Source organism: Stenella coeruleoalba (assembly GCF_951394435.1).
Source record: "Stenella coeruleoalba genome assembly, chromosome: 15".
Lineage (NCBI taxonomy): Eukaryota > Metazoa > Chordata > Mammalia > Artiodactyla > Delphinidae > Stenella > Stenella coeruleoalba.
The window spans coordinates 1,133,727-1,156,801 of NC_137161.1; the positions used below are offsets into that span (position 1 = coordinate 1,133,727).

At 51.4% G+C, this 23,075-nt stretch overlaps 1 protein-coding gene across 2 annotated transcripts in view; it reads left to right on the forward strand.

The window, feature by feature from the left end:
• DIDO1 (death inducer-obliterator 1) overlaps positions 1-23,075 on the forward strand; it is a 51,915-nt gene that overhangs the window by 15,032 nt on the left and 13,808 nt on the right. For both annotated transcript variants that reach the window (XM_079946440.1, XM_079946439.1), the window contains exons 2-13: positions 4,308-4,482; positions 5,000-5,112; positions 5,889-6,726; positions 7,394-7,715; positions 9,652-9,864; positions 10,656-10,869; positions 19,589-20,066; positions 20,314-20,473; positions 21,252-21,368; positions 21,522-21,626; positions 21,890-22,025; positions 22,249-22,777. In XM_079946440.1, the coding sequence (XP_079802566.1) occupies positions 5,891-6,726; positions 7,394-7,715; positions 9,652-9,864; positions 10,656-10,869; positions 19,589-20,066; positions 20,314-20,473; positions 21,252-21,368; positions 21,522-21,626; positions 21,890-22,025; positions 22,249-22,777 (3,110 nt within the window). In that variant the 5' untranslated portion in view covers positions 4,308-4,482; positions 5,000-5,112; positions 5,889-5,890. The remainder of the gene's footprint in view (positions 1-4,307; positions 4,483-4,999; positions 5,113-5,888; positions 6,727-7,393; positions 7,716-9,651; positions 9,865-10,655; positions 10,870-19,588; positions 20,067-20,313; positions 20,474-21,251; positions 21,369-21,521; positions 21,627-21,889; positions 22,026-22,248; positions 22,778-23,075) is intronic.

The window sequence follows — 23,075 nt, forward strand, 5'->3', positions numbered from 1 at the left end:
GGGAGAGCCTCGTTTCCTCCACCTTAACCTGGACGCATTCAGGTGGCTCTGCTGGTTGTTCCTGAAGCGCTTTTGGAGAGCTGCCCACCGAGGTCACAAGCCTGTGTTTTCACTAGGAAGTGGATAGAGAGAAACCAGAGTGCCCACTGCCCACCCGCAATGGGGGAGCTGGGGTCCCGGCCTCACCAGAGCTTGGCCGAGGCACCAGTCCTGGCGAGCTTTTAAGCAACAAGTTTTACTTTTTGTCTGCACAGACCTGTAAAGCAAAAACACCTAAGAAATTTTGAACAGCAGGTGGTTCCTAGATTTCTCTCTGTAGTTACTGCTTGAGAAGCTCACCGTGCTGTGGGTCCTTTTGCTTCAGTGGAATTTTAATAATGACAGTGTTACTTGGAAAGCAGCATACTTTGGATTGGCCACCTAAAGGACTGCAGTGCCACTTGTGCAGTCGAGTCAGGATGAGCGTGGGGTAGCGTGGGGTCGCTGAGAGGGAGCGCTGCCAGGTCGGCAGAATGTCGTGTGTCCTCTCAAATTCCCGGACGTGCCCTCGTTAGTGACTATCCCATTAATAAAAACGGAATTGTGAAAGAGGCTTTAATTGGGAAATCTTGCGTTTTTAAGTACTTCATAGAACTTTCAGCATCTTCTCAGTCCCTCCTCATCCCCAGCAAAGGATTCGTCATGAGACGGAAGACTCTTAACGTGAAATATCAGTAACTGTGAACTTTGGCCCAGCCTGTTAGAACCATAAATTGAGTTAGCAGAGTCCGAAATAATGAGGTTATGTTGTAGCATTGGATATAAATTGTGACCGGCAGGTTAGAATTGTTTCAAAATTAAAATTGTTAGCTTTGAATATTGTTTTGAGGGTGTGAGATTCGGAGGACCACCTTGTTTTGCCGCTAGGTGGGCAGGACAGGTGTGCGCTTGTGTGTTATCTTTTTGAGAAGCTGCAACTGTTTTCTTGTGTTTGTTGTGCTGTGAAAATAGGAGCTTCATTGTGGTTATGTATTATATTTTAAAGTATCTCAGAGAAATTAGTCTCCAGGCCATAGAACTAAACATCTTCAAATGGGTAAGAGGCGGTTACTTACCCGTCACGAGCTTTGTAGAAGTGGAGCCTTCAGATTTACGTGGTTGTAGAGTTGGGCATCACTCACGTTTGGGGAGCGTATTTTTGGTTTTGCTCTACAGAAAATCACTTCTGGCAGCTTAACGTTTTTCAAGGGTTGGATAGTCTGAAGGGAAAATGAAGTGGTGGTTTTAGAACAGTTTTGTGGAAGCAAATGTTTCCTCTCCTCTGACACTGAAGTGCGGATATGTGTGACTGCTTGGCGTGTATCCAGCATGTTCTTGAGCTACCGGAAACGGTGTGTTTTGAAACCCTTTGGAGGCTAAGAGCTCAGAAGCCCTGTCCAGGGTCACAGTCGGCCTCGTGAGCCGGCCCTGCCGGGTCGGCGTTTGCACTGCTGGCACAGAGGTTCCTGGTAGCGCCCCTGAGGGGCCAGAGGGGCCTGCAGCCGGGGGCCGCAGAGCATCACCGATGGACTGCATTTTTCCAGGTGGTGTGTGGCAGGCATTTTCTCGAAGATGCACAGTGTGAGACTGGAGGAAAGTAACTGACAATGTTTGTTACTGATGACAAAATTCCAGCTTTAAATGAAAGTTAGCATTTTGAAAAGCTTCTATCTGCCACCCTGAGCTTGATGGCTTCCCAGTAATGAAAGACATTTCAGGAGATGGGCGCTAACGTTAACAGATGCGTCTCATGTTGTCTAATGAAATGTGCCAGCGTGTGGACTCTGCATGTGTCCAGCTGGCCACCGTGCACACAGGCAAAAGATGTTTTCAGAGTGCGTTACGACCCAGGAAGGTGTGGAGCATTCATGGACGTGGTTGCAGATTCGTGTCACAACTACTTTTCATGTAAATGCGGCCTGTCGAGGTTTGATGTGGTATCAGGGAACATCCACAATTCTGAAAGCCTTTCTCAGGTTTAATTTTGGAAATACATATCCCACATAAGCAACCGCTCTTTGGGGTCCTCAGTTTTTAAGGGTATAAAGGGACCTCAACAGCAAAAAGTTGGAGAGCTGCCTGGGAGGTGGTGGGCTGCTTCCTGCCCTTGGGTGGTCTGGGGGAACCTAAGGTTTCATGTTGGTATTCGTAGGTCTGCTTAGGAAATGGAGCAGTTTTCAGCTGAGAGGACATTTGCACTTAGAAATGTAAAGATATAAAACTATCTCAGTGCATTATGTTCGCCTCCAGGTTTTCTTTTTCCCAGTTTCAGGGATGCCCGCCCACCGTTCTTTTCCTCTGGGGAAACGTTGTTACTAGTATGGTGTGACCACTGTTTGGTGACCTGCTGTTGTGTGTGGACCCACATTTTAAGTTGTGTTAGGAGCATAACACAATTTTTCTTTTTTAACTTTTGCCTTCATCATAGGGGTTTGTTTTTGTTTCATGACCTGAAATTTTACATTAGAATTTCTGGGAAGAAATTATGAAAGTGATCTTGCAAATGTAAAATCAAAAAAAAAAATGAACCAAAATGAACCAGATTATCTACAATGATATGATCTATTCTGAATAAAGTACTTCATTCCACTTAACAGAAATAACTGGATTTTCCTTTTCTGATTATTCAGAACTCAAATCCAGAGGCATGGGGTTTTTTTTGGGGGGGGATTCATATTAACATAAATTTAAAAAACTTTTTAATTCCTGAGAACATCGTAATTTCTTTGCTTTTATAAATGTTCACTGTTGTGAACAGTTTCTCCTGAGAAGTTTCTCGTTTTGAGATGGGTTGACCACATGTGAGAGAGGTGGTGGCCATGGGGGGGCGGGGGTGACCAGAGTGAGATGGTCGCTATCTCTTTAAAAGGAGGTGGGACGGAATGTTTGCTCTGAGGTCACCAAGGAGACCACAGTTACAGGGGAGGCAGTTGGTGTGAGGTGAGGAAGAGGTGAGGTTCGGGCAGGGAGTCCTGGGTCTAGAATGCGAAATGTGTTAAAATGTTAACATCGAGGACTTACCTAGAAACAGAGACACGTTTGTGGAGCAAACTAGGTATCGTGATTGAACGAGGGCACAGGAGGAGAAACGTTCTTTAAATATGTAAATACACGTAGATGAGCTGTACCACGGTGATGTTCAATAATCATAACATTAGTCCTCTGAAATCTCTCTTAGATTTTTAACTAAAAGGATGACATAGGTATAGTGTTCTAGGGCTTCCTTGGTGGCACAGTGGTTAAGAATCCGCCTGCCAAGGCAGGGGACACGGGTTCGATCCCTGGTCAGGGAACTTAAGATCCCACATGCAGCGGAGCAACTAAGTCCATGTGCAACAACTACTGAGCCTGCGCTCTAGAGCCCACTCAGTAGCCACAACTACTGAGCCCACGTGCCACAACTACTGAGCCCGCATGCCACAACTACTGAAGCCATGCGCCTAGAGCCTGTGCTCCACAACAAGAGAAGCCACCGCAATGACAAGCCCACGCACCACAACGAAGAGTAGACCCCCGCTCGCTGCAACTAGAGAAAACCCACGCGCAGCAGCAAAGACCAACGCAGCCAAAAATTAAATAGATTTTTTTAAAAAAAGGATTTCTAGGGCTTCCCTGGTGGCGCAGTGGTTGAGAGTCTGCCTGCCGATGCAGGGGACAGGGGTTCGTGCCCCGGTCCGGGAAGATCCCACATGCCTCGGAGCGGCTGGGCCCGTGAGCCATGGCCGCTGAGCCTCCTGCGCGTCCGGAGCCTGTGCTCCACAACGGGAGAGGCCACAACAGGGAGAGGCCCGCGTACCGCAAAAAAAAAAAAAAAAAAATTTCTAAATAATGACTTTTCATGTGTAATTTTTTTGTTCATGTTTTCATGTTTTGTTCCTTTCTCTCTTGTCTCTGGGTTTTTATTGACCTTGGTCCATCTCAAAAGTAAGATTGTAATTGGAAAGCATCTGGTACCAATTATCAGTTTTCAAACTCTCCTTGCCACTGAGGCCTCTGCCCTCTGCCCACCAGCTTCCTCCCCACCAGTGTGCCAGCCGAGGCCTGTCCAGCCCGCCCCCTGCTTTCAGAGTGTAGTCAAAGTATCTTCCCTTCTTTAAAAGTCCTTAAGGGAAGCAGGGGACTTTGTTTTGTGGATTTTGTTTTGTCGACTCGCTGAATGTCTTTGTGGGTCACGTAATGTACATTCAAATAAGAGATTGTTTGGAAAGTTTCATGCCTTTTTTTCCCTTAAACATGATTTTAGTTATAGTTGCTTTAAATCTTTAAACTATTTTGTTGTTTTCTTTTAGGAGCTTACTCCGTGATCACAGTCTCGAGATAATCTGCATTGTAATCTGTGAATAGTGACCGACAGCAGCAGTGTTGCGGGGCTTGGCGCTTCCCTTGGACCCTGCAGTTGCATCGGCCAGGTTTTGGTTGTTTCTAGGAAGTCGGAAGAAGCGCCCAAGCTTCCATGTGGGGCAGGTAACGTGGCAATAGTGTTAAACGCCAGCAACACAATTTTAAGTTTTGATGTCATGTTTTCTATTTCAAAAGTGGCATTATATGTAAAGAAACTAATGTAACATTAGTATTTGTTTGAAATGGTTTAAGCTTTAGCCCGAGATTTCTTGAAGAGTGTCTAATTGTGTGTTAAGAATCTGATTCAGAGCACTACTTTATCTTCACATGAGTGGTTTTTTAGTGCATTTACGATGACGTTTTATATTCTCTCTGGTGAGAACTGTATTTTGTAGAGGAGAGTCCTTCCTGCAGAAAGCCTTGGGTGACCAGGACAGTGGCGTGGTCCTTGGTGGCACAGGTGCTGATGTCACAGCTACTCCTGCAAGCTTCCGAGTGGCCTGGGAGAGTGTGGGCCTAGGCCCAGGGTGGGGGAGTTACAGACCTGGACACGGAAATGGGAGGTGACAATACTTAGTGGGAACCAAAAAGAGAATTCAATTGTGTGTGATGTTTAATTTTGTGTATTTTCTGTTTGAAGGTTTTCATTCTGTATTAGTCCTTCCCCTGGGATGGAACATGGCATAAAACCTGAGTCATCGTTAGCATTTAAATGTAATTGAAGCCTGCACAGCTTGGGAAAAAATTCTCAAGGTATATACTATCTTTTTCAGGCTTTTTCATTTTAAACAGGAGTGAAGTTTTCACAAACATGACCCTTTAAACAGTCTGTTAGAAAGAGGAGAGAAGAAATACACACCAAAGGTGCCGTGTGGCTCAGTATTTTCTCAGCGTCCCCATCGACTGCTGCTGCAGACCCTGCGCGCAGCGCTGAATGGGCCCATCTTGTGTCAACAGTCGTGGCTCGGGAATCTGGGCAGGGTTCAGGGTCCGAATCCCCCATCTCCATGTGATCCCTCCAGCAGCGTGGTCAGACGTCTCACACACAGCTTGGGGCTTCCAAGCAGTAGGCCCAGAGCCAGCACAGCGCTCTGTCCACCGAGCTCTGCGGGCAGAGCCAGGTGGGCCCCGCGTCTCTGTGCTGGAGAGCCCGAGGCACCCGCCACCCTGTCCTGTCCTGGCAGCACTGCTGCTCGCTTCCTCTTTCCCTGCTACCACTTGTACAAATCCTCGTCCTCAGCAGTTGACCAGTTCACAGATTTGGTTTGCTAGCTGTGTTTGTCTACTGAACATTAGATACGTAACTGTTACAGTTTTCTTCAAGAACCCCCTTGAATCCTCTCAGCGCACTTTAGGAAACACCTTCGGTTTTTGTAGGTGGAGAATTGTTGCGATTCACTGTGTCTGGGTTTCCTCCGTGTGGGTGTTGCCCCTTCTCGTGCGCTCTCGTGGCTGGTGGGTGCCTGTCCTGGTCCTGGACCGCGGCCCTGGCTGACTCCTGGTGTGGTTTGATTGCATTTTCCCGTTAGGTATGGACGAGAAGGGTGACCCGAGTGGTGAGGATGCGCCCAAGGCCATCAAGCCCACCAGCAAAGAGTTCAGGAAGACGTGGGGGTTCCGGAGGACCACCATCGCCAAGCGCGAGGGCGCTGGGGATGTGGAGATGGATGCCCTGGACCCGCTGCCCCGGCAGCAGCAGAGCCCGTCGCTGCGTCGCAGTGGAAGGCAGCCGAAGCGGACCGAGCGGGTGGAGGAGTTCCTGACCACGGTACGGCGCCGGGGCCGGAGGGGCACCCCCGTGTCCCTAGAGGACTCGGCGGAGCCGGCGTCCTGTCCAGTGACAGATGCGGAGAGCGCCTCTGAGGGGAGCGTGGAGAGCACCTCGGATGGGAAGAGCGGTCCCAGGTCTGGCTCCACGGGTGCTAAGGAACGAAAGGCCGCCTCGGCAAAGGCCAGAGGGCGTGGCGACGAGGATGACACCTCCGATAGCGACAGTGATGGGCTGACTTTGAAAGAACTCCAGAATCGCCTGCGGAGAAAGCGCGAGCAGGAGCCCACGGACAGGCCCCCCAAGGGCGTCCAGAGCCGCCTGCGGAAGAAGCATCGGGAGGAGGACCCGGTGGAGACCATGGACGTTGAGGCAGGCGATGCAGTGGAGGGCTCGCTGCCCGTCCCGCAGGAGCCGGAGGCCGACCTGGGGGCTGCGTCCCAGGCGGCAAAAATGGACAGAGAGAGCCAACTGGAAGGGAGGGCGGCCCCAGGGGGGAATGCAGAGGAACCCGGAGACGCAGTCCGACACAAGCCCGAATGTGAGGTGTACGACCCCAATGCCCTGTACTGCCTGTGCCGCCAGCCTCATAATAACAGGTGGGTCGTGGGAGGATGGAGTGGCTGCCCAGGCTTCTGGGGGGAGTCCGAGCTGTGGAAAGTGCCAGAGAGCGTTTTCCATTCGTCTTAGTTTAGAGAGTCCCAGGGTGGCCTGAATGAGGGACTTGTTCTCTTGGGAAAGACGAACAAGTCATTGTCCAAAAACAAAAACAAAAACAAAAACGGCGTGGGTGGGCACTGCCAAGAGCCACACCCTCCACCAAGGTGAGGGCTGGCGTGGGACATTGGCTGCCTCGGTCCCACCAGCCACGGACAAGGCGGCCTGGACCAGAGGGGATCTGCTGTCCCAGAGAGCTCGCTGGGTGACGCTGCTCCAGACCGGCTGAGACTGGGCTGTGGTGTGGACATTGGGGCAGCTCGGGGTGTGGGGGGGGGGTATAGGCGTGGCTGCCCTTCTGTGGACGAGAACTGTGGTGTCAAGGGCAGAGTGCTTCCCTCAAAGAAAAGATGAAGCAAATTTGATTGAATGTTAGTAAAATTGAGAAGGGCACGTGGATGCTCTTTATTCTATTCTCTCCACGTTTCTGTAATATTTTTGTTTTTTTCATAATAGAAGGTTGAAATTTGACTTGTGTTTAAAATTGAGTTGGTCTCTCACTTTCCATTCCTATACTAATAATATCCATTCTTTATTTTATCATTCCAGATTTATGATTTGCTGTGACCGATGTGAAGAATGGTTTCATGGCGACTGTGTGGGCATTTCTGAGGCTCGAGGGAGGCTCTTGGAAAGGAACGGGGAGGATTACATCTGCCCAAACTGCACCATCCTGCAAGTGCAGGACGAGCCCAGCTCTGAGACCACAGGCACGCAGGACTCGAGGTCGAGACCTGCGGACGCCGATGGCACAGACTGTACAAGTATAGGAACCGTGGAGCAGAAATCGAGTGAAGACCAAGGAATTAAGGGTAGAATTGAGAAAGCTGCAAACCCAAGTGGCAAGAAAAAACTCAAGATATTCCAGCCCGTAAGTACCTGTCTCCCAAGGTCAGCGGTAGAGGTGACCGTGGAGCCCTCAGCTGCCATTGGCAGAAACATCAAGACAGGAGCGTTTGTCTTCTGAGATAAGTTAGCTTTTCCCAGGAGTGGCATTGTGCGCAGGGCTGGGCTCTGCGAGCTCCCAGGTCCATGCACCTGCTCCAGGCTGGCAGGCCTATCTATTCTTACTCTATGTTTGTTAATCATATCTATCTCCTATGCTGTTATTACTGACTTAACATCTTCCATAAGTGGACTCACTTTTTTAAGTCTTCCCTTCAGTTTTCTCATGAATGGATCCTGAGTTTGAAGTGCATATGTGAACAAACAAAATTATTTTTGAGTCACAGGGGCACGTGTGCACCTATATTACCCGTCACCGCCTTGAGAGAACCAGTGGTCTTGTCCCTGCCTTGCAGCAAGATGCCAAGGCCAGCGGTGGTGACCGCACGGCTCCCCAGGGTGACAGTTCAGCTGCGGCTGGCACGCCCTCTGTTATGGTGGTCTCCCGCTCCCCAGTGCTTGTGCAGCTCTATATGCTCCTTCCCTAGCTCTGTTCACTCGTTTCTCCTGCCCAAGGGCCGTGATTCTTGGTCATGGTTTCCGTGCATCTTGAGAGCTGTCTCAGGCTCTCAGGATTGTCCTACTCAGAGCATGTTTTCACCCCAGGCCTTCCTTGAATTGGGGGCCCATGCCGCCCCCACAGCCCATTCTCTAGCCAGTGTTGGGCATGCAGACGACTTTGCGGTGGCCGTGTCATAGCTCCCCGCCGTCTCCCCCTTGCACTGACGTAGCCTCGAGGGCTGGACCATTTATATTTTACCTGTCATGGGGGTATGAGGAGGCATCGAGTGGAAGTATGATGATAACTGGTAAGGAAGAAGAATTAATGGAAATGTAAGTCAGTAGGAAACGTCATGTTATTGCTGATGTGTTTGAGACTACACATAAAGTATTTTTTTGAGTAAAACTTGGATTCTGTGGAGAAAAAACAATTAAGTGCATAATTTGAGATACAAGATTTTGCTCAAGTACATTTGAGGGGTATGTTCATGTATCTTATTAGTCTCGACCATCAAAACATGTTCTAGTGATCGTGGACAGCTGTGTTCAGCCCTTGTTGTGAGCCAGGCTCCTACTGCACGGCAGGCAGCCACAGACTTGTTTAGCGGCTTAAACAACACACATTTATTAGCTCAGAAGTCCAGGCCTGGCTTAGCCGGGCCCCCTCTGCTCTGGGTCTTACAAGATTGCCCTCCAGGTGTCGGTGGGGGCTGAGGTCTCATCAGAGGCTCGGCTGGGGAAAGATCCACTTCCAAAAGCTCTGACTTGATTTAGCAGGTAAAATATGTCCCGGGCAATTTTTGTGGCATGGTGACACCAAAAAGTTATGTTGTTTTCTGAGACCCACGTTTAATTGGGTGTCTTGGGTGTCGTCTCACAACCTTGCCCGCCGAGCCTAGGCCTGGGCGCCCTCTCAGCAGAGGCAGCAGTGGAATCCTTTCTCTTCTGGAGGCTCAGTTCCTCTTTTAAGGGTTTTCAGTTGATGGAGTTGGACCCTTTGGACTAACTCACAATCCTCTCACTTGGGATCTTAATTTCGTTGGTAAAATCCCTGCCCATTTGCCCGATAAGGGAACCTACTTGTGGTGTGAAATCCCATTGTGTTCAGAAGTATGCAGCATGAGTGCCGGGGTCCCCTTAGAGTTCTGCCCTTCATGCGTGGCATGAAGGGCAGTTAAGAACTTGAGGGCCTTACTCAGGGGAGGTGGATTTGTGTGTTTTGAATAAACAGAGGTACATCTTTATTCATAATTTCTTCATACATGATTAAAAGCAGTAATCTCGGTACCGTGAATAGTTGTGTTACGAAGTGCCACAGCCACCAAAGCGGGCGAGCACTGAAGCCGCGTCTGATCCTGCAGGTCGTAGAGGCGCCTGGTGCCGCCAGGTGCATTGGCCCCGGGTGCTCGAGCGTGGCGCAGCCCGACTCTGTCTACTGCAGCAGCGACTGTATCCTGAAACACGCCGCGGCCACCATGCGCTTCCTGAGCGCAGGGAAAGAGCAGAAACCAAAACCTAAAGAGAAACCCAAGACAAAGCCGGAAAAAATCATTCTTCAGAAATGTAGCGTTCAGGTGAGTTGACGGAGGCCAACCATTTGTGTAGTTGAAACCAAAAGCGTCTGGAGGTTACGGGCTCGGTGGGTTGGTTTGGAGAGTGTAGGGCACACAGGCCCAGACAGGATGCAGGCGCCTTTGCACTGCCCTCCGCCTTGCCCACGAGTGTTCTCGTCAGCATTACAAATAGGCACGTGTTCTCATGTTTTCCTTCTCCGCCTCTAGCCGAGGGATTAACTGATAGAAACGTGGGAACCGGCTGCTGCATGGAATAGCTCTCCACCCACACACCAGCCCCGCCGGGAGGAGAGCGGTCCCCGTTGGAGTCTGTGTGGGGAGTTGACGCGCAGGCAGCGGGGTGGCAAGTGGGTTCTGGGGGTGCCGCACTGAGTTCCTGGTGGGGTACAGGGATGTTGTTTGGACGCCTGTCCTTTCTCCACGTGCTGTTGTGTCTGCAGCTCCTGCCTGTCAGTGTTATTTGGGCGCGTTCTCACACAGGGCCCCGGCCAGCCGTGCTCTCCGCCTTGCTTCACTGCCTCACTCCACGGCCCCTCGGTTATCCTGGTGGCCTAGCACCTCATCAGGATGCTAGGATGACGGGTTATTCTGTCAGGGACCTTCTCATCGCTCGGATGTTGATGCGGGCCTGCTGGATGTGGGGGAGTAGCCAGCCCGCTGCTGAGCAGATGCAGTGTATTGGGCTTAGGATGGCCCAGGAGCTGATTGAGTCGTGACCCTCACTGCAGAGTGAAATGAGCAAAGGTTAATTTCTGACCTCATTAATGATTGGGGCTTTACTGATTATCCAGGCAGGCATTAAAATCTCTTCTGTGCACAAGAGACTGGCTCCAGACAAGAAGGAGAACGCAGCGAAGAAGGTGGCACTGGTCCCTCCAAGGAGTGAGGTCCTCGCTAAGGAGCCGCCCTGTGAGAGCAGCACGCCGTCCTGGGCCAGCGACCACAATTACAATGCAGTAAAGCCAGAAAAGACTGCTGCCCCCTGGCCGCCACTGTTGTATAAATGTATGTATCACCCGGGGGGAGCTCTGGACCCTTCCCGGTCTTTCTGGACGGCCGTGCACTCGGGCCTGTCCAGAGCTAGGAGTTCTAGCCGTGTTTTCTGCTGCACCTGCAGAGATCAAAGCCCTTGCCCAAGTCCAGGAGGCCTCCTGAGCCCCGCGTGCCCATCCTTAGTCTGTCGGGACTTCTTGTCAGTGTTTCCAAAAAGCTGTACGAGACCCGTTGCTGAATGTCTCACCTCTGACGATTGATGTCTTTAATCGCTTTTCTTTACTATCAGTCTCTGGTAAGTATGTGTAGTATCTTCAGCAGAATGTGACAAGGGGGCGCGCTGCCTGGCACTCAAGGTCCGCCGTCATCCAGATGTTCACCACAGCGCCGTCACCGCCGTGGGCTCTCCACGCGGGGGTCTTTCCACACAGTCTGCTCCCAGCACACGTGACCCTCACTTCCTTGTATATTGTGGGAACCTATTACTATTAGCACAGTAGTGTTGTAGCTGATTTTCAACTGAAGCATGAGTTTCAGGAGTTATATTATTTTTGACGGAACCGGAATTTTTTTTATGTCCAATTCACATACTACACACAACATAAACACACATGCCAGTCTTGAAGGCCGTTTACCCTGCTTCCTGTGCTTGAAGGTAAGTGAGCACAGTGTCTCCACTCTGAGCAGCACCCAGACCAGGAGTCTTGGCGTGCACTGCTGGGTCATCCCACCCCAGGCTTCAAGTTCAGACAGACCTTTGCAATCCCAGATGAGATCATGCAGCTTGAATCTTTTCTCTTTCTTCTTTTTTTCAGCTCATTCTCCAAAATTAAATTTTAGAAATTTAAATTGCTCTGGGGCACATCTTATTCTTATTCTATGGTTAAGGTCATTTTGTGTTCAGTTTTTATTTATGCTATCTTTTATTTATACTCTTGCAACTTTTTTTAAAAGCACAAGAGGTTAAATGGCCCCAAATCCCAGGATTATAGCCACGTGCTGCTTCCTCCTCTCAGCGGGCTGTTTAGGCCAGTGGCCTGAGGGAAGGCCTCATGGATGTAGTGTGGCTAGAAAACTGCATAACTAGATGCATTTTGAGAATGTAAATGACCCAAGACCTGAGAAATGGAGTTGCAAGTGAACTGCAAAGCAATGCTGTGTGTGTATATATATATGCATATTTATCTATTTTATTTATTTTTGGATTTTTGGAGTGAGTGGTTAAATATAGAGTTAACCAGTTGCTGTATTAAAATGAGTCTCAATACACCTCAGGTTGTTTGAACCAAGAACTTCATGCTAACAACGTGTCGCAAATACCCATCAAGTTCTAGCACCTCTACACAGTAGCGCCTCTACAGGGGTTACGAATGGACCTAAATATAAGCATCGCCCAGCTGGGAAGGGGTGGGGAGCAGTCACGTTGGAATCCTGTGCTAAATGTTCTCAGTTGGTTATAGGCACGTGACAGAATAAAAGGAAAACCGAGGTGTAGCCACAAAACCCTGGGTGATTGGTTTCAATTCAGTTAATTTCCATCTCTGTTGACCAGAATTGGGAGACTGCCCCCAGGCTCCGAGTGTGGAGTCAGATGTAGGGCGCACAGTGAGAAAGGAAAGTTGGTGGGGTTTGGGGGAGGGGTGGGTGCTTACTTATCCCCAGTTCTGACTTCCTGGTTTTTGAGGGAAGACTGGGGTGGAGGGGCGGGGAGACTTGCCCCCAGGAGGTGGTGGCTCTGCTCACAGGCGGGGGTTTCTCTTCCCTCTGCCCCACCCTCCCTCTCTGCACATCAGCTCCTCACTGATCACCTTCCCAGCACATTTACGTCTCAGAACTACGTGGATGGATAGCCACAGCTTCTAGCCTGCATAAGGGACATGGTTTTGAGCTAGTTGCTTCTGATCATTTTTTGTTATCCCAGAAATGTCATCTTCCCAAAAGATGATTGGGAGGAGTGTAAAAGGTCGCTGGTAAACACCCGACTTCAGCCTCGGTGAGTAGCAGCTGTGCCTCTGCCTCTTCCCCAAACCATTACTTGACAGTGGCAGTGGCTGTGGACCTTCCCCGGGTCCCCACACACAGGCACAATGGGAGGGGGCCCCTCGCATACACTCAGCAGAACCCTGCATCCCCACCAGGGCCCCCACCTGCCTCCCTGGCTGCAGAGCGTGATATGTTTCTGGGTGCAGGTGATGCCAGGACAGCTCTTAGGAAGGGGGCGTTTTCCATGTTGACCTGGATTCAGGTCAAATCTTGGGTAGATCCTTGGGCAGCCAATGTGCTGCCCCTGGAGGTGCTCTGCCCCCCACCCCCTTCTCCCAGGCCATTGGCGCTGGCCTTGGGTTGTGGGTTCAGGGCAGCCCTTCATGAGCGTCACGGGCAAGACCTTGCTACACAGAGGCTCTGACCTGCTTCTCTCATGGGACAGTCAGTAGATCTTCAGGTCCTCGGGGTGGTGGGATTAACACGTACTTGTTCTCTGATGAGTTTTTTTTTTATAATTTTTCAGAGTTTCTGAGAACAAAACCAGTGTAACTCATGGAAACGATTGCCATTTTCTTTCCCCCCAGGTCACTGTGTTTCTTACTCCTCCTCATGGTTCCTCTTCATTTCCTCTCCGTCGCCTCTCATTACTGTCCAGGCACAGGCACGAAGAGGGCTGAAAACGTTCTTCGAAAGTGTCCCTGGTTTGTTAGGGTTTGGAAGTGGAATTGTGATAGGCATAGGCACATTTCCCCATGTTTGGGGCTCCCTAAATGGCCCTGAGATGACTTAAAACTCTGGGGACCTGAACAAATTTTGACTGGAAAATCAGATTTCTGCAGTTTCATGTAGCTTTGAGAATTGAAATGGGGACCCCTTGCAGCACCTGTGCACCCAGGTCCAGTGATGTGTTAGCATCCTGCCCGGATGCGAGCGTTGCCCCGTGGTCCCCGTGTGCCACATGTCCGGTCCCCGTGCTATGGCGAAGTGGATCTGGGGACGCGGGTTTCACAGGGATTGGTGTGGGTTCCGGGAGCACGCTTCACAGGTAGTAAGAGAAGACAAGTCCCCACGGTGAGATAGATGGGGGGGGGATGGGGTGCCTGGGACCCAGGGGTGTTTGGTAGAAATGGAACGGTGGGAGAGGCATGTTTTATCAGCTGCACGAGCTGTTTTTATCTGTGTCTTCCAGATCTTCAGTGGCAAAAAAATGTGGGTGGGGACAAAGCAGCCTTGTACATCTCACCAATCTCCTCCCCCCATTTGGAGAGAGAACCAAAACTTGTCCTGATAAGGATTTACCTTGACAGCTGTTTTTAAAGTTATCCAAATAGCTGGAATTTTCTTGGTCATTGACATTCTCTCGTATTTTTAAGTGTTTTACTTTTTACAGTTTTTTTTTTTTAATAGCCAACTTCAGAAAATCAGTGCAGGGGAGGTTTCGCATGTACATGTACTTTTTCTGACAGAGACCCTCAGATGTGTCCTGGCTGCCCCCCTTAGTTCTTGTGCTTTAGCGGGGGTGGGGGTGGGTAGAAGTTTCTAGCAGGAGTGGTCCTGCTCACCTCACCTGCCCTTTGGCCTTCATGTGGCCTCTGGGGCTCTGCATCTCCTGTGGCACTGTTCACAGACGGTCCCGCGGCAGAGTCCCTTAGGTGGCATCGAGTCCCGAGGGTTCTTTTGAAGATGCAGCTGTAAACCCTCCCACACGGTGTAGGAGTCTCAGGCATATTTGAAGCTGTGAAGTAATGTTTTTGATTTTTTGCGTGTTGCACGTCACTGTGCACGTAGTCATAGTCTTACCTTCTGAAAGTTAAAGAAGTAAACCTGGAAGATCGATAAGAAGGGTTTCCACTTTGATTTCTGTCAACGAAGGTCGGGGCGTTGCCATGCACCTGGAGGCGTCAGCGAGACGAGCACAAAGGTAACGGCCGCTTAACCCGCCGGGGTCAGCAGGTGCCGCGGGCTATGTGCCCCAGAGTCTCACCACGCCCCCGGCCCCATCATGTTGCTTGAAGTAGCAGGTGATGCAGGCACAGATAACGGTTAAAGTTGAGCCTTGTCAAAGTGGTGAAAGTGCCTGTTGGCGGGTTTTGGAAGTGAGGGAAAGCAGCAGCTCTACTTCCAGCTGAGTCTCAGGTCTGGCGGCCAGTCCCCACCAGTCCAGTTGGCGTAGACAGGAGAGTGGAACGCCTGCCTCACACACAGCCTCGGCCCCGTTTCCTTCTCGTGGTTCATGCTGAGGGATGATGTGACCATTTTTTTTCATATATTACCAGTCCAACATGAATTGGGTTTTGGTTTTCAAAATCTGTGAAACTCTGAAAACAAGGAAGGGTCCATTTGCCTCCGGAGGTGTACTTGGTTTTTTTGCAAGCTTGTTATGGCCAGTTCTCTGCACCTCTCTTGAGGTGTAAGTCGCTCAGATACTGCACATCAGTAAGAAAAAAGTCAATCTGGACAAGCTTTGTGTAGCCCCAGATCGTGGCAGTTTGGCTGTGGACCCACATACAGACCCCTAGCGATGGAGAGCAGCTGGCGCGAGGGCCCCAGAGATGGCGATCAGGCCTCCCAAGTCTTCAGTGGGGAGTCTCTCTGTTTCTGTGTAAGCACAACTTTTAATTCTCCAGGAATAATGCACTGCAGAATATTTAAGCAAAGGCACAAAAGCAGAATGTTCTCTCTTGCTACTTGAATTTTCACACTAGGAAACGTCTTGACAGCCAAGAAACAAAGTCGAAATGAGAAACGTCTTCGTACACGTGTCAGGCTGAGCTGAAAATAGAGCTGATGTCACCGTGAGCAGAGCCCACTCCCCCCAGCCCCTGCTGCTCCACTGTGTCCTCTGAGCCTTGGCTGGTCCCGTTACGTTACCCGGGCCTTGTGGCGGTAGCTGCCTTGCCTCGGCCTCACCACTGAGCCTGGGTGGATCTGGGGCCCTGTGGGAATGGGGGGGGAGGGGACGTTCCGACCTGCACCACGTGGGCTTGCTTGGCGCCTGGTCACATAAGAAGCTCTTTGATTTCTTTGGCGTTTACAGCCAATCATTCTGAGTAGTGTCTCTCCTCCTGCCCCCCACCGTGTCAGTGTGACTGAAAGCCTCATATCTGGGGATTTTTAGGGTAAATTGGCACCTCTTTGGGGCAGGACAAAAGGTATAAAGCAGTGACCGTCCCTCAGGGTTTCTCACTGGTCCCTGTGAGGGGCCACCCCGACAACGGCTGTCACTGGGCGGGGGCCGCGCGATGCTGTGCGACTCGGGCTCCTGCCCGGCGCTGGCTCCTCGTCCTGCTGCACAGCACTGGCTGCTCGGAGTAACACAGCTTCCACTCCCGTTTCCTCCTGTCCCCACCAAGGCCCACCAGTGCCACCCAGTGGCCAGCGATGCCACAGCACCACGGCCCACCTTGCCGTGTGGCAAGGCCCCCAGTTTCATGCTTATTGGGAAGTTAGCCAATTAGATTGTTGCTGGTCCCTGAGCGCACCGGCCTGCCTGGTTCCTACCGGGCTTCACCACAAACAACTCGTTTCCAGTATAAACCAATGGCCAGACCCAGCAGAAACGACGTCATCTGGGGCAGTGGCCTGGCCACCGGCCAGCATTTCCTCCTGTATCTGTTCCCCAAGACAGCACCTGCCCTGGAGCTTGGGCCACTCTTTTCCCCATAGGCAGACCCCGGGATGGCCCAGACTGGGTGTACACTCCCAGGAGGCCGTCTCTGTCCGGCACATGGGCAGGTGGTCACGCTGCCTCGAGCTGGCAGCACTGGGGGCCTGCCACTGCTGGAGCCACTCTACCATGGGGGTGTGCTGCTTTCCTGTTCTAGAACTGGTGCTTCGTGGTTGGTTGGTTACGCCTTGCTCTTCTGTGAATGTATACACCTAATACAGTTAAAAGGGAATTTGGATGAAGTTGCAAATCTGATTTTAGCTCTACTCAGAAGTAATGCTTCTGTCACTGTCAGACGCTTTGGCACTACACCGCGTCACCGCCATTCCAGCAGCAGCTAACCCACATCCAGCTGACGGTGGGGCCAGGTGCAACTGTTTTCTGTTCTGAGCATTTTTCCTCAGAGTAGGAGAGGGATAGAACTGACTTGCTGTTGGGGTCCACCAGTTCCCACATCTTACCAACTTCTTATTTATGTAATTACACTTACATACGCTCTGAGATGCAGGTGAGGGATGATGAAAGTTGACTTTTGAAAGCCAGAAGCAGCTAATTTATAGAAGAGCAGCATAATGGTTAAGGAAAGCCATCCCCTGCTTTTTAAATAGATTACGTTCATTTACTGTTGCCACTCTTGGATAGCAGGTCACTTTAATCACCTGTACTGTGAATGTCCTAAAAATAAGCTCCTGGCTTCTGTTTTCCCTGAATGAGAGAAAACACCGGTTAGACCAGTGGTTAGACCAGTGGAAGCGTTGATCTTAGGGAGTGAATGTTTTCGAAGTCAATAGGAATTGTCACTTGAAACAATGTAAATGTCACATGATAAGATTTGTTTGAGGCCCCATCGTGGGTGCCTCACTGAGGGTTCTGGAAGCGCCTTAGGCCAGCTTTTTATGGTTGTTTAAAAGCGTGCCGCTAAAATCTCAGCAAAGTTTGTAAAACGTCAGTGACTGAGCTGCTCTTAGGACTCGATTTTAACCCTGACGGGCTTGTTCCTTCATCCCCTGCTGGCAGTCACAGCTGGCACCGCGTCCTGCTCCACTCCACTCTCGTTCCTTCCCCCAAGAAGAGGGGCCTCTGTCCATTTCATTTAACCTAAGCTCTAGCAGTCATGTTCCCCCCCCCCCCCCCCCCCCCCGCCCAGATTAGGTGCTGTGGACCCTGTTAGCCAAGGCTGAGCTGGTAAAGATAAGTTTCCATGTACTGAGGTATGGTAGCGCCTTAGGAATATGGATTTGAGCTGATGAAATAATATACGTAGAATCATAGTACTTAGTCTTAGTGCCTATGACGTCCCCAGTTCCTACTTTGTTAGCTGTGACTTGCTGACGGGGCATGGGTGACAGCCAGCAGGGTGGTCTTGGGAAAGGGCTGCTCGGCAGGGAGTGGGTGGTCTTGGGAAAGCCTGGACAGCATAGCCCGGGGGTGCCGGCACATGTGGGGCCAGTGATTGGGACACCGTGGACAAGGGGACATGAGGTCGGGGGGTGCTCTGTGAGATGAAAATAGATTTGCAGTCAGGGTTGTTGCTTGATGACAATGAGGTACTTCTAACACGGTTCTAAGTTTTGGATGTGTGTAGCGCTGTTGCAAACTGTAAAATTAGGTAATTTCGCCTGTACTATGAAATGGAAAAATCTTGCGGTCCCTGGGCTTTTAACACCTGTGGCTGAACTGGCCTGACCAGTGCTGGAGGAAGGCAGTCCTGAGGGCAGCACTCCGGCCCTTTGCCAGGATGGTCACGCAGGGTGTAGGCTGTGAACGCCTTGGGGGCTCTTGTGGGGTCAGGCCTTATTTGTAGACAGGCTCTCGCCTCTCTCCCCAGACTTCAGATTTCTCCCTGCTTCACTAGGACAGTTGCAGGAAGCCCCGGCAGCTGACTGGAATTGGTGGGTCTTCAACCCCTGCGTAAAATTGGAAGGCTGCTAGAGCATCTCGAAGTCTCCCGTTTAGAATCTAGGGGCTCACTGCGCTGTGGGTAGTTGAGAAAAGCCTGCGCCTGGGGAGGCGGCTTCTCCGTCGGTCCTGTGTGACGTGGCCCTAGGTGGTGTCCCTGTGCTCTCCTGGCTTGCTCCCTGGACCTGCCTGCCCCCACCCCCACCCCCACCCCATTCTGCCCTGGGTCCCAGACGTTCTGGGCGGTGGGCCTGAGCGGGGCCATCTGGAAACACGCCCCTGCTCTCAGTCACGGCTCCCCACGTACCTCTGCTGGGCCGCATGCCCCTAAGACTGAGGAACTGGTCTTAGGATGAATCTCCTTGCTTGCCTCTGACTGTAATTCTGATGGTCTGATACGGGATTAAGTGTAATCAGTCCATGCGAAGTACTGGCATAAAGATTCTCATTTTAGCTTTTGGCTGTAATCCTTGTTTGCATTGAAAGTGCTAACCTACTGTCTTACCCAATAGCGAGCTGCAGCTAGAGGGGTGTGAATGACAGCAGGTGGCGTTCCTGCCACCCAGCTCCTAGTGTAAAAATAACTGGTCTCCCCCCATGTTGCAGTTTTCTGCCAACATTCTATATTTTATTAACATCACCACGTCCAGTTGCCTTTTGTCCAAGAGGACGGTGAACACCTGTGAGCCGCTAACCCCAGGGTGGACTCTCACTAGTCCTTCCAGTGCCCCATGGGCCCCCGAGGTGGGGCTTGGATATGCATTCGAAGAGAATGTGTCTGATCCACGCTGGAAAGATTTTCTAAGCTCCTGTTCACCAAAAACTGCACTGGGACTCTCCATGAGAGTGGTCTTTGAAATCTATACCTTCTCTTGATACAGCAAAATTTGCCCTTCGAGTTCCAAGCTAAGCTAACGGTTTAAATCAAGCCTTTGATAGCTTACTGGTTTATCGGTTGAAGTCAAAGTTTTAATAATAAAGCATTTATCTCTGAAACAAAGTATACTCGCTATCATAAATGTTGCTGGTAGCCCTTTTTACACTCCTTTTCTGAATTTAACAGTTACTTTAAATCTGTCTCAGTGATGCCGGGTTATTAGCTTTGCTGGTTTCGGGTGCACGTGCTGTGTGGGGTCCCCTGCACCCCTACCTCACTAAGCGGGCCCCTCTCCTTTGCAGCTGTGAAGGAGGACAGACGCGCAGAGGCAAAGGTGGCGGTGGCGGCGGTGCCGAAGAAGGCGGCTCCTCCAGGCTCCTCGGGAGGCAGCAAGCAACCCTCGCCCAGAAATCTCCTTCCAAAGAAGTCGCCTCCTTTTGCAAACGCGGCAGCAGCCAAACCGGCCATCAAAAAGACGCCACCGGGTTTCAAGGGCACCATCCCCAAGAGGCCGTGGCTCTCGGCTGCCCCCTCCCCCTCGGGCAGCGCTCCCTCGGCCAAGCAGGCAGGGCTGGCACCTGTTGCTGCCACGTCTGCTTCCAGAAAGTTTCCCAGCTCTGCTGCTTCGGTGGGCGCCATCAGGAAGCCTGGGACCACCTCGGTTCCCCTGGCCTCTCCAGCCCCGGGACGCCTGGGCCCCGCGAGCCCCGCCTCGTCACAGCCAAATTCTCAAATTCGGCAAAACATAAGACGCTCCTTGAAGGAGATCTTGTGGAAAAGGTGGGCTGTTCCACTTTGTTTCTTAAATGTTAAAGTGGAAAGTTTGCCACGTAAAGGGTGGTTGTTTCGCGATGGCTCCGCTGTTTAAGAAAAATGTCACATGTGGGACTTCCCTGGTGGTCCGGTGGTTAAGACTCCGCGCTTCCACTGCAGGGGGCACTGGGGTTCCATCCCTGGTTGGGGAGCTGAGATCCCACATGGCATGTAAATGCAGCAGTTACCGTGGGGTTTTTTTCATTCCATCTAGAGTCACTGACAGCGATGACTTAATCATGACAGAAAATGAAGTAGGAAAAATTGCACTGCACATCGAGAAGGAGATGTTTAACTTGTTCCGAGTCACAGACAATCGGTACAAGAGCAAGTACCGCAGCCTCATGTTCAACCTCAAGGACCCCAAAAACCAGGTGCGTGTCCGACCGTCAGGAGAGGGGGCAGTCCCGGCCAGGTGCTGCCCAGGCCTGGGTTAGGGCAGTGGGTCCCCCTGCAGCTGTGGGTGAGTGGCATGCTGTTCCCGTGGGGCCAGGCGCTCGCCCGCTGAGGTTCTTGCCACCCGCACGCCTGTGCCTGCCGGGGCCCACGCTGTCTGGATCGGCCTCTTGACCTCTTACCTGTGTTTAGAAGCAGGGCACATACTCTGACTTTCCATTTCGCCTTGTTAAGCCCCTGGCAGAAGGGATTTCTTCTACCTTTGTCCCTGACACTGTACCTTCTTCAGTCGATTGTGTTTTCTGTGAAGTGGTCTTTGTAGCAGGGTCAGTGCGGCGGGATACTCGAGATCAGCTGCCTGACCTCAGGGCCCTTGTTCTCCGAGCATCGATGGGATGCTCCGGGCCCTCGTCCTGCTGCGGGGCAGGGGCTTGCCTTGCTGCCCATCTCCACATCCTCTCTAGTATCTTAGAGGGTTTTTTTTGTTTTTTGTTGTTTTTTTGTTTTTGCGGTACGCGGGCCTCTCACTGTTGTGGCCTCTCCCGTTGTGGAGCACAGGCTCCGGACGTGCAGGCTCAGCAGCCATGGCTCACGGGCCCAGCCGCTCCGCAGCCTGTGGGATCTTCCCAGACCGGGGCACGAACCCGTGTCCCCTGCATCGGCAGGCGGACTCTCAACCACTGCACCACCAGGGAAGCCCTCTTAGAGGGAAGCCCTCTTAGAGGGAACGAGTGAACAAGAGATGTTTGTTTACAGGGGCTCTTCCATCGTGTTCTGCGTGAAGAAATCTCTTTGGCAAAACTTGTGAGAATGAAGCCAGAAGAACTTGTCTCCAAAGAGCTTTCCATGTGGAAAGAGAGATCGTCAAAGCCTGTGAGTGCCGACGGGAGAGGAGGCTGCGGGTGCCAGAAGCCTGACACCAGCGCCCCCCCCACCCCAGAGTGAATTAATAGCCCGTTGGCATGAGAGAGTCCCTTTGGGAAAGAAGGGCTAAGTTTTCACGTTTGTCTGTCTTTTTCATCTTAGGTGATGGAGTCCAGAACTAAATTGCATAATGAGACTAAGAAGCCAACTGTTAAACAGGAAACTATTCCCGATATGGAAGATTCTCCGCCAGTATCAGATTCTGATGTAAGCGTTTAGGATTTCCAGTGCTCACGAGAATTGACTAAGATGATCCCGTTCCAGACGTTGTTAGGTGCCTGAATTACTGGGCAAGACACTGAGCTGACACAAGTGTGTGTAGTTGTATTGCTTCTCAAGTACTTGTATTCAGTAGTCCTTTTGCTCTTTTTTCAGTGGTTCTTAATCACGTGAGATGTTTCTTCCATGGGTGCTGCTGATGTGGAGAGGGGGTGGCAGAGAAATGACCTTCTCTGCTTCTTGTGCTTTAGGAACAGCAAGAATCGGTGCGGGCGGCCCCCGAGAGGAGCGCAGCCCCGCTGCTGGACCTTGTCGGCAGCATGCTGCAGGACACGACCGGGCAGCACCGGGCGCACCTCTTTGACCTGAATTGTAAGATCTGCACAGGTGAGCAGATCTTGGGGGAGACTGTGGAGACCCTTCTCGGGACAGCTGCATTCAAACCAGGTTACACAGTGGAAAGGGTAGAATCATTTCTTCAAGCTTAGGAAGTGAGCCCCTGCCTTTATAGTGGTGGTGTTTTAAAGCAGTGATCGTCTGTCTACCCACGGGCAGGCTTTGCTCTCAAACGTGTGGGATTTCTCACGAAGGCCTTCCTTCTGTTCTCCAGGTCAGGTTCCATCGTCGGAAGATGAGCCAGCTCCGCAAAAGCAAAAGTGGTCAACTTCTGCCAAGAAGGAGGACTCAAAGTCCAAGCATGACAGCTCTGCCTCTGAGCCCGCTCTCAGCTCAGCCGATCATGCGGCACCAGAAACTCTGCCTGAAAACGCCTCGGAGCCAGACCTGGAAAGCGCTGCGCGCGCCCATTTGGAGGGAAGGTCCCTCCCGGTGCCTCCAGAGGACGGCCACCCCGAGCCCTCCGCCCTGGAAGGCGCCCCCTGCCCGGCCCCTGGGGGCGGCGGAGTGCTCACCACAGTCACGGTGTCTGGCCGAGACCCCAGGACTGCACCAGGCGGGCCGAGCACGGGCACGGCTCCCTCGGCAGCCCGCCCAGACAGCGCCCACCCAGCGGAGCCCCGACAGGACGTCCCGAAGCCTGTGCCGACCTCCGTGACGGTGCCCAAGTCCATCCTGGCCAAGCCGTCCGCGTCGCCCGAGCCCAGATACCTCCTGTCGGTCCCACCGTCACCAAGCATCAGGTGCGGCCCCCGTGTGTGGTCTGAGCAGCTGAGCTGTGGCCTTTCTTTCAGATGAACAGGAGCAGTAATGAGTGATTCAGTCTTTCGGCTCTGAAATCCACCCAGAAATACAACTCTCCTCAATTTTCTATTTTAAAAAGGCGTTTTTTTAAGGCTTCAGTTTTAGGATGACTAATTATCACCTTAGAAATATAGTTCTTGAAAACTGGAATTTAAATTTACAGCCATCCAGTTTATTGCCTATATAGTTTATATTTCTTTGACCAGAATGTGTTTATATCATTATGATTAAAGTAAT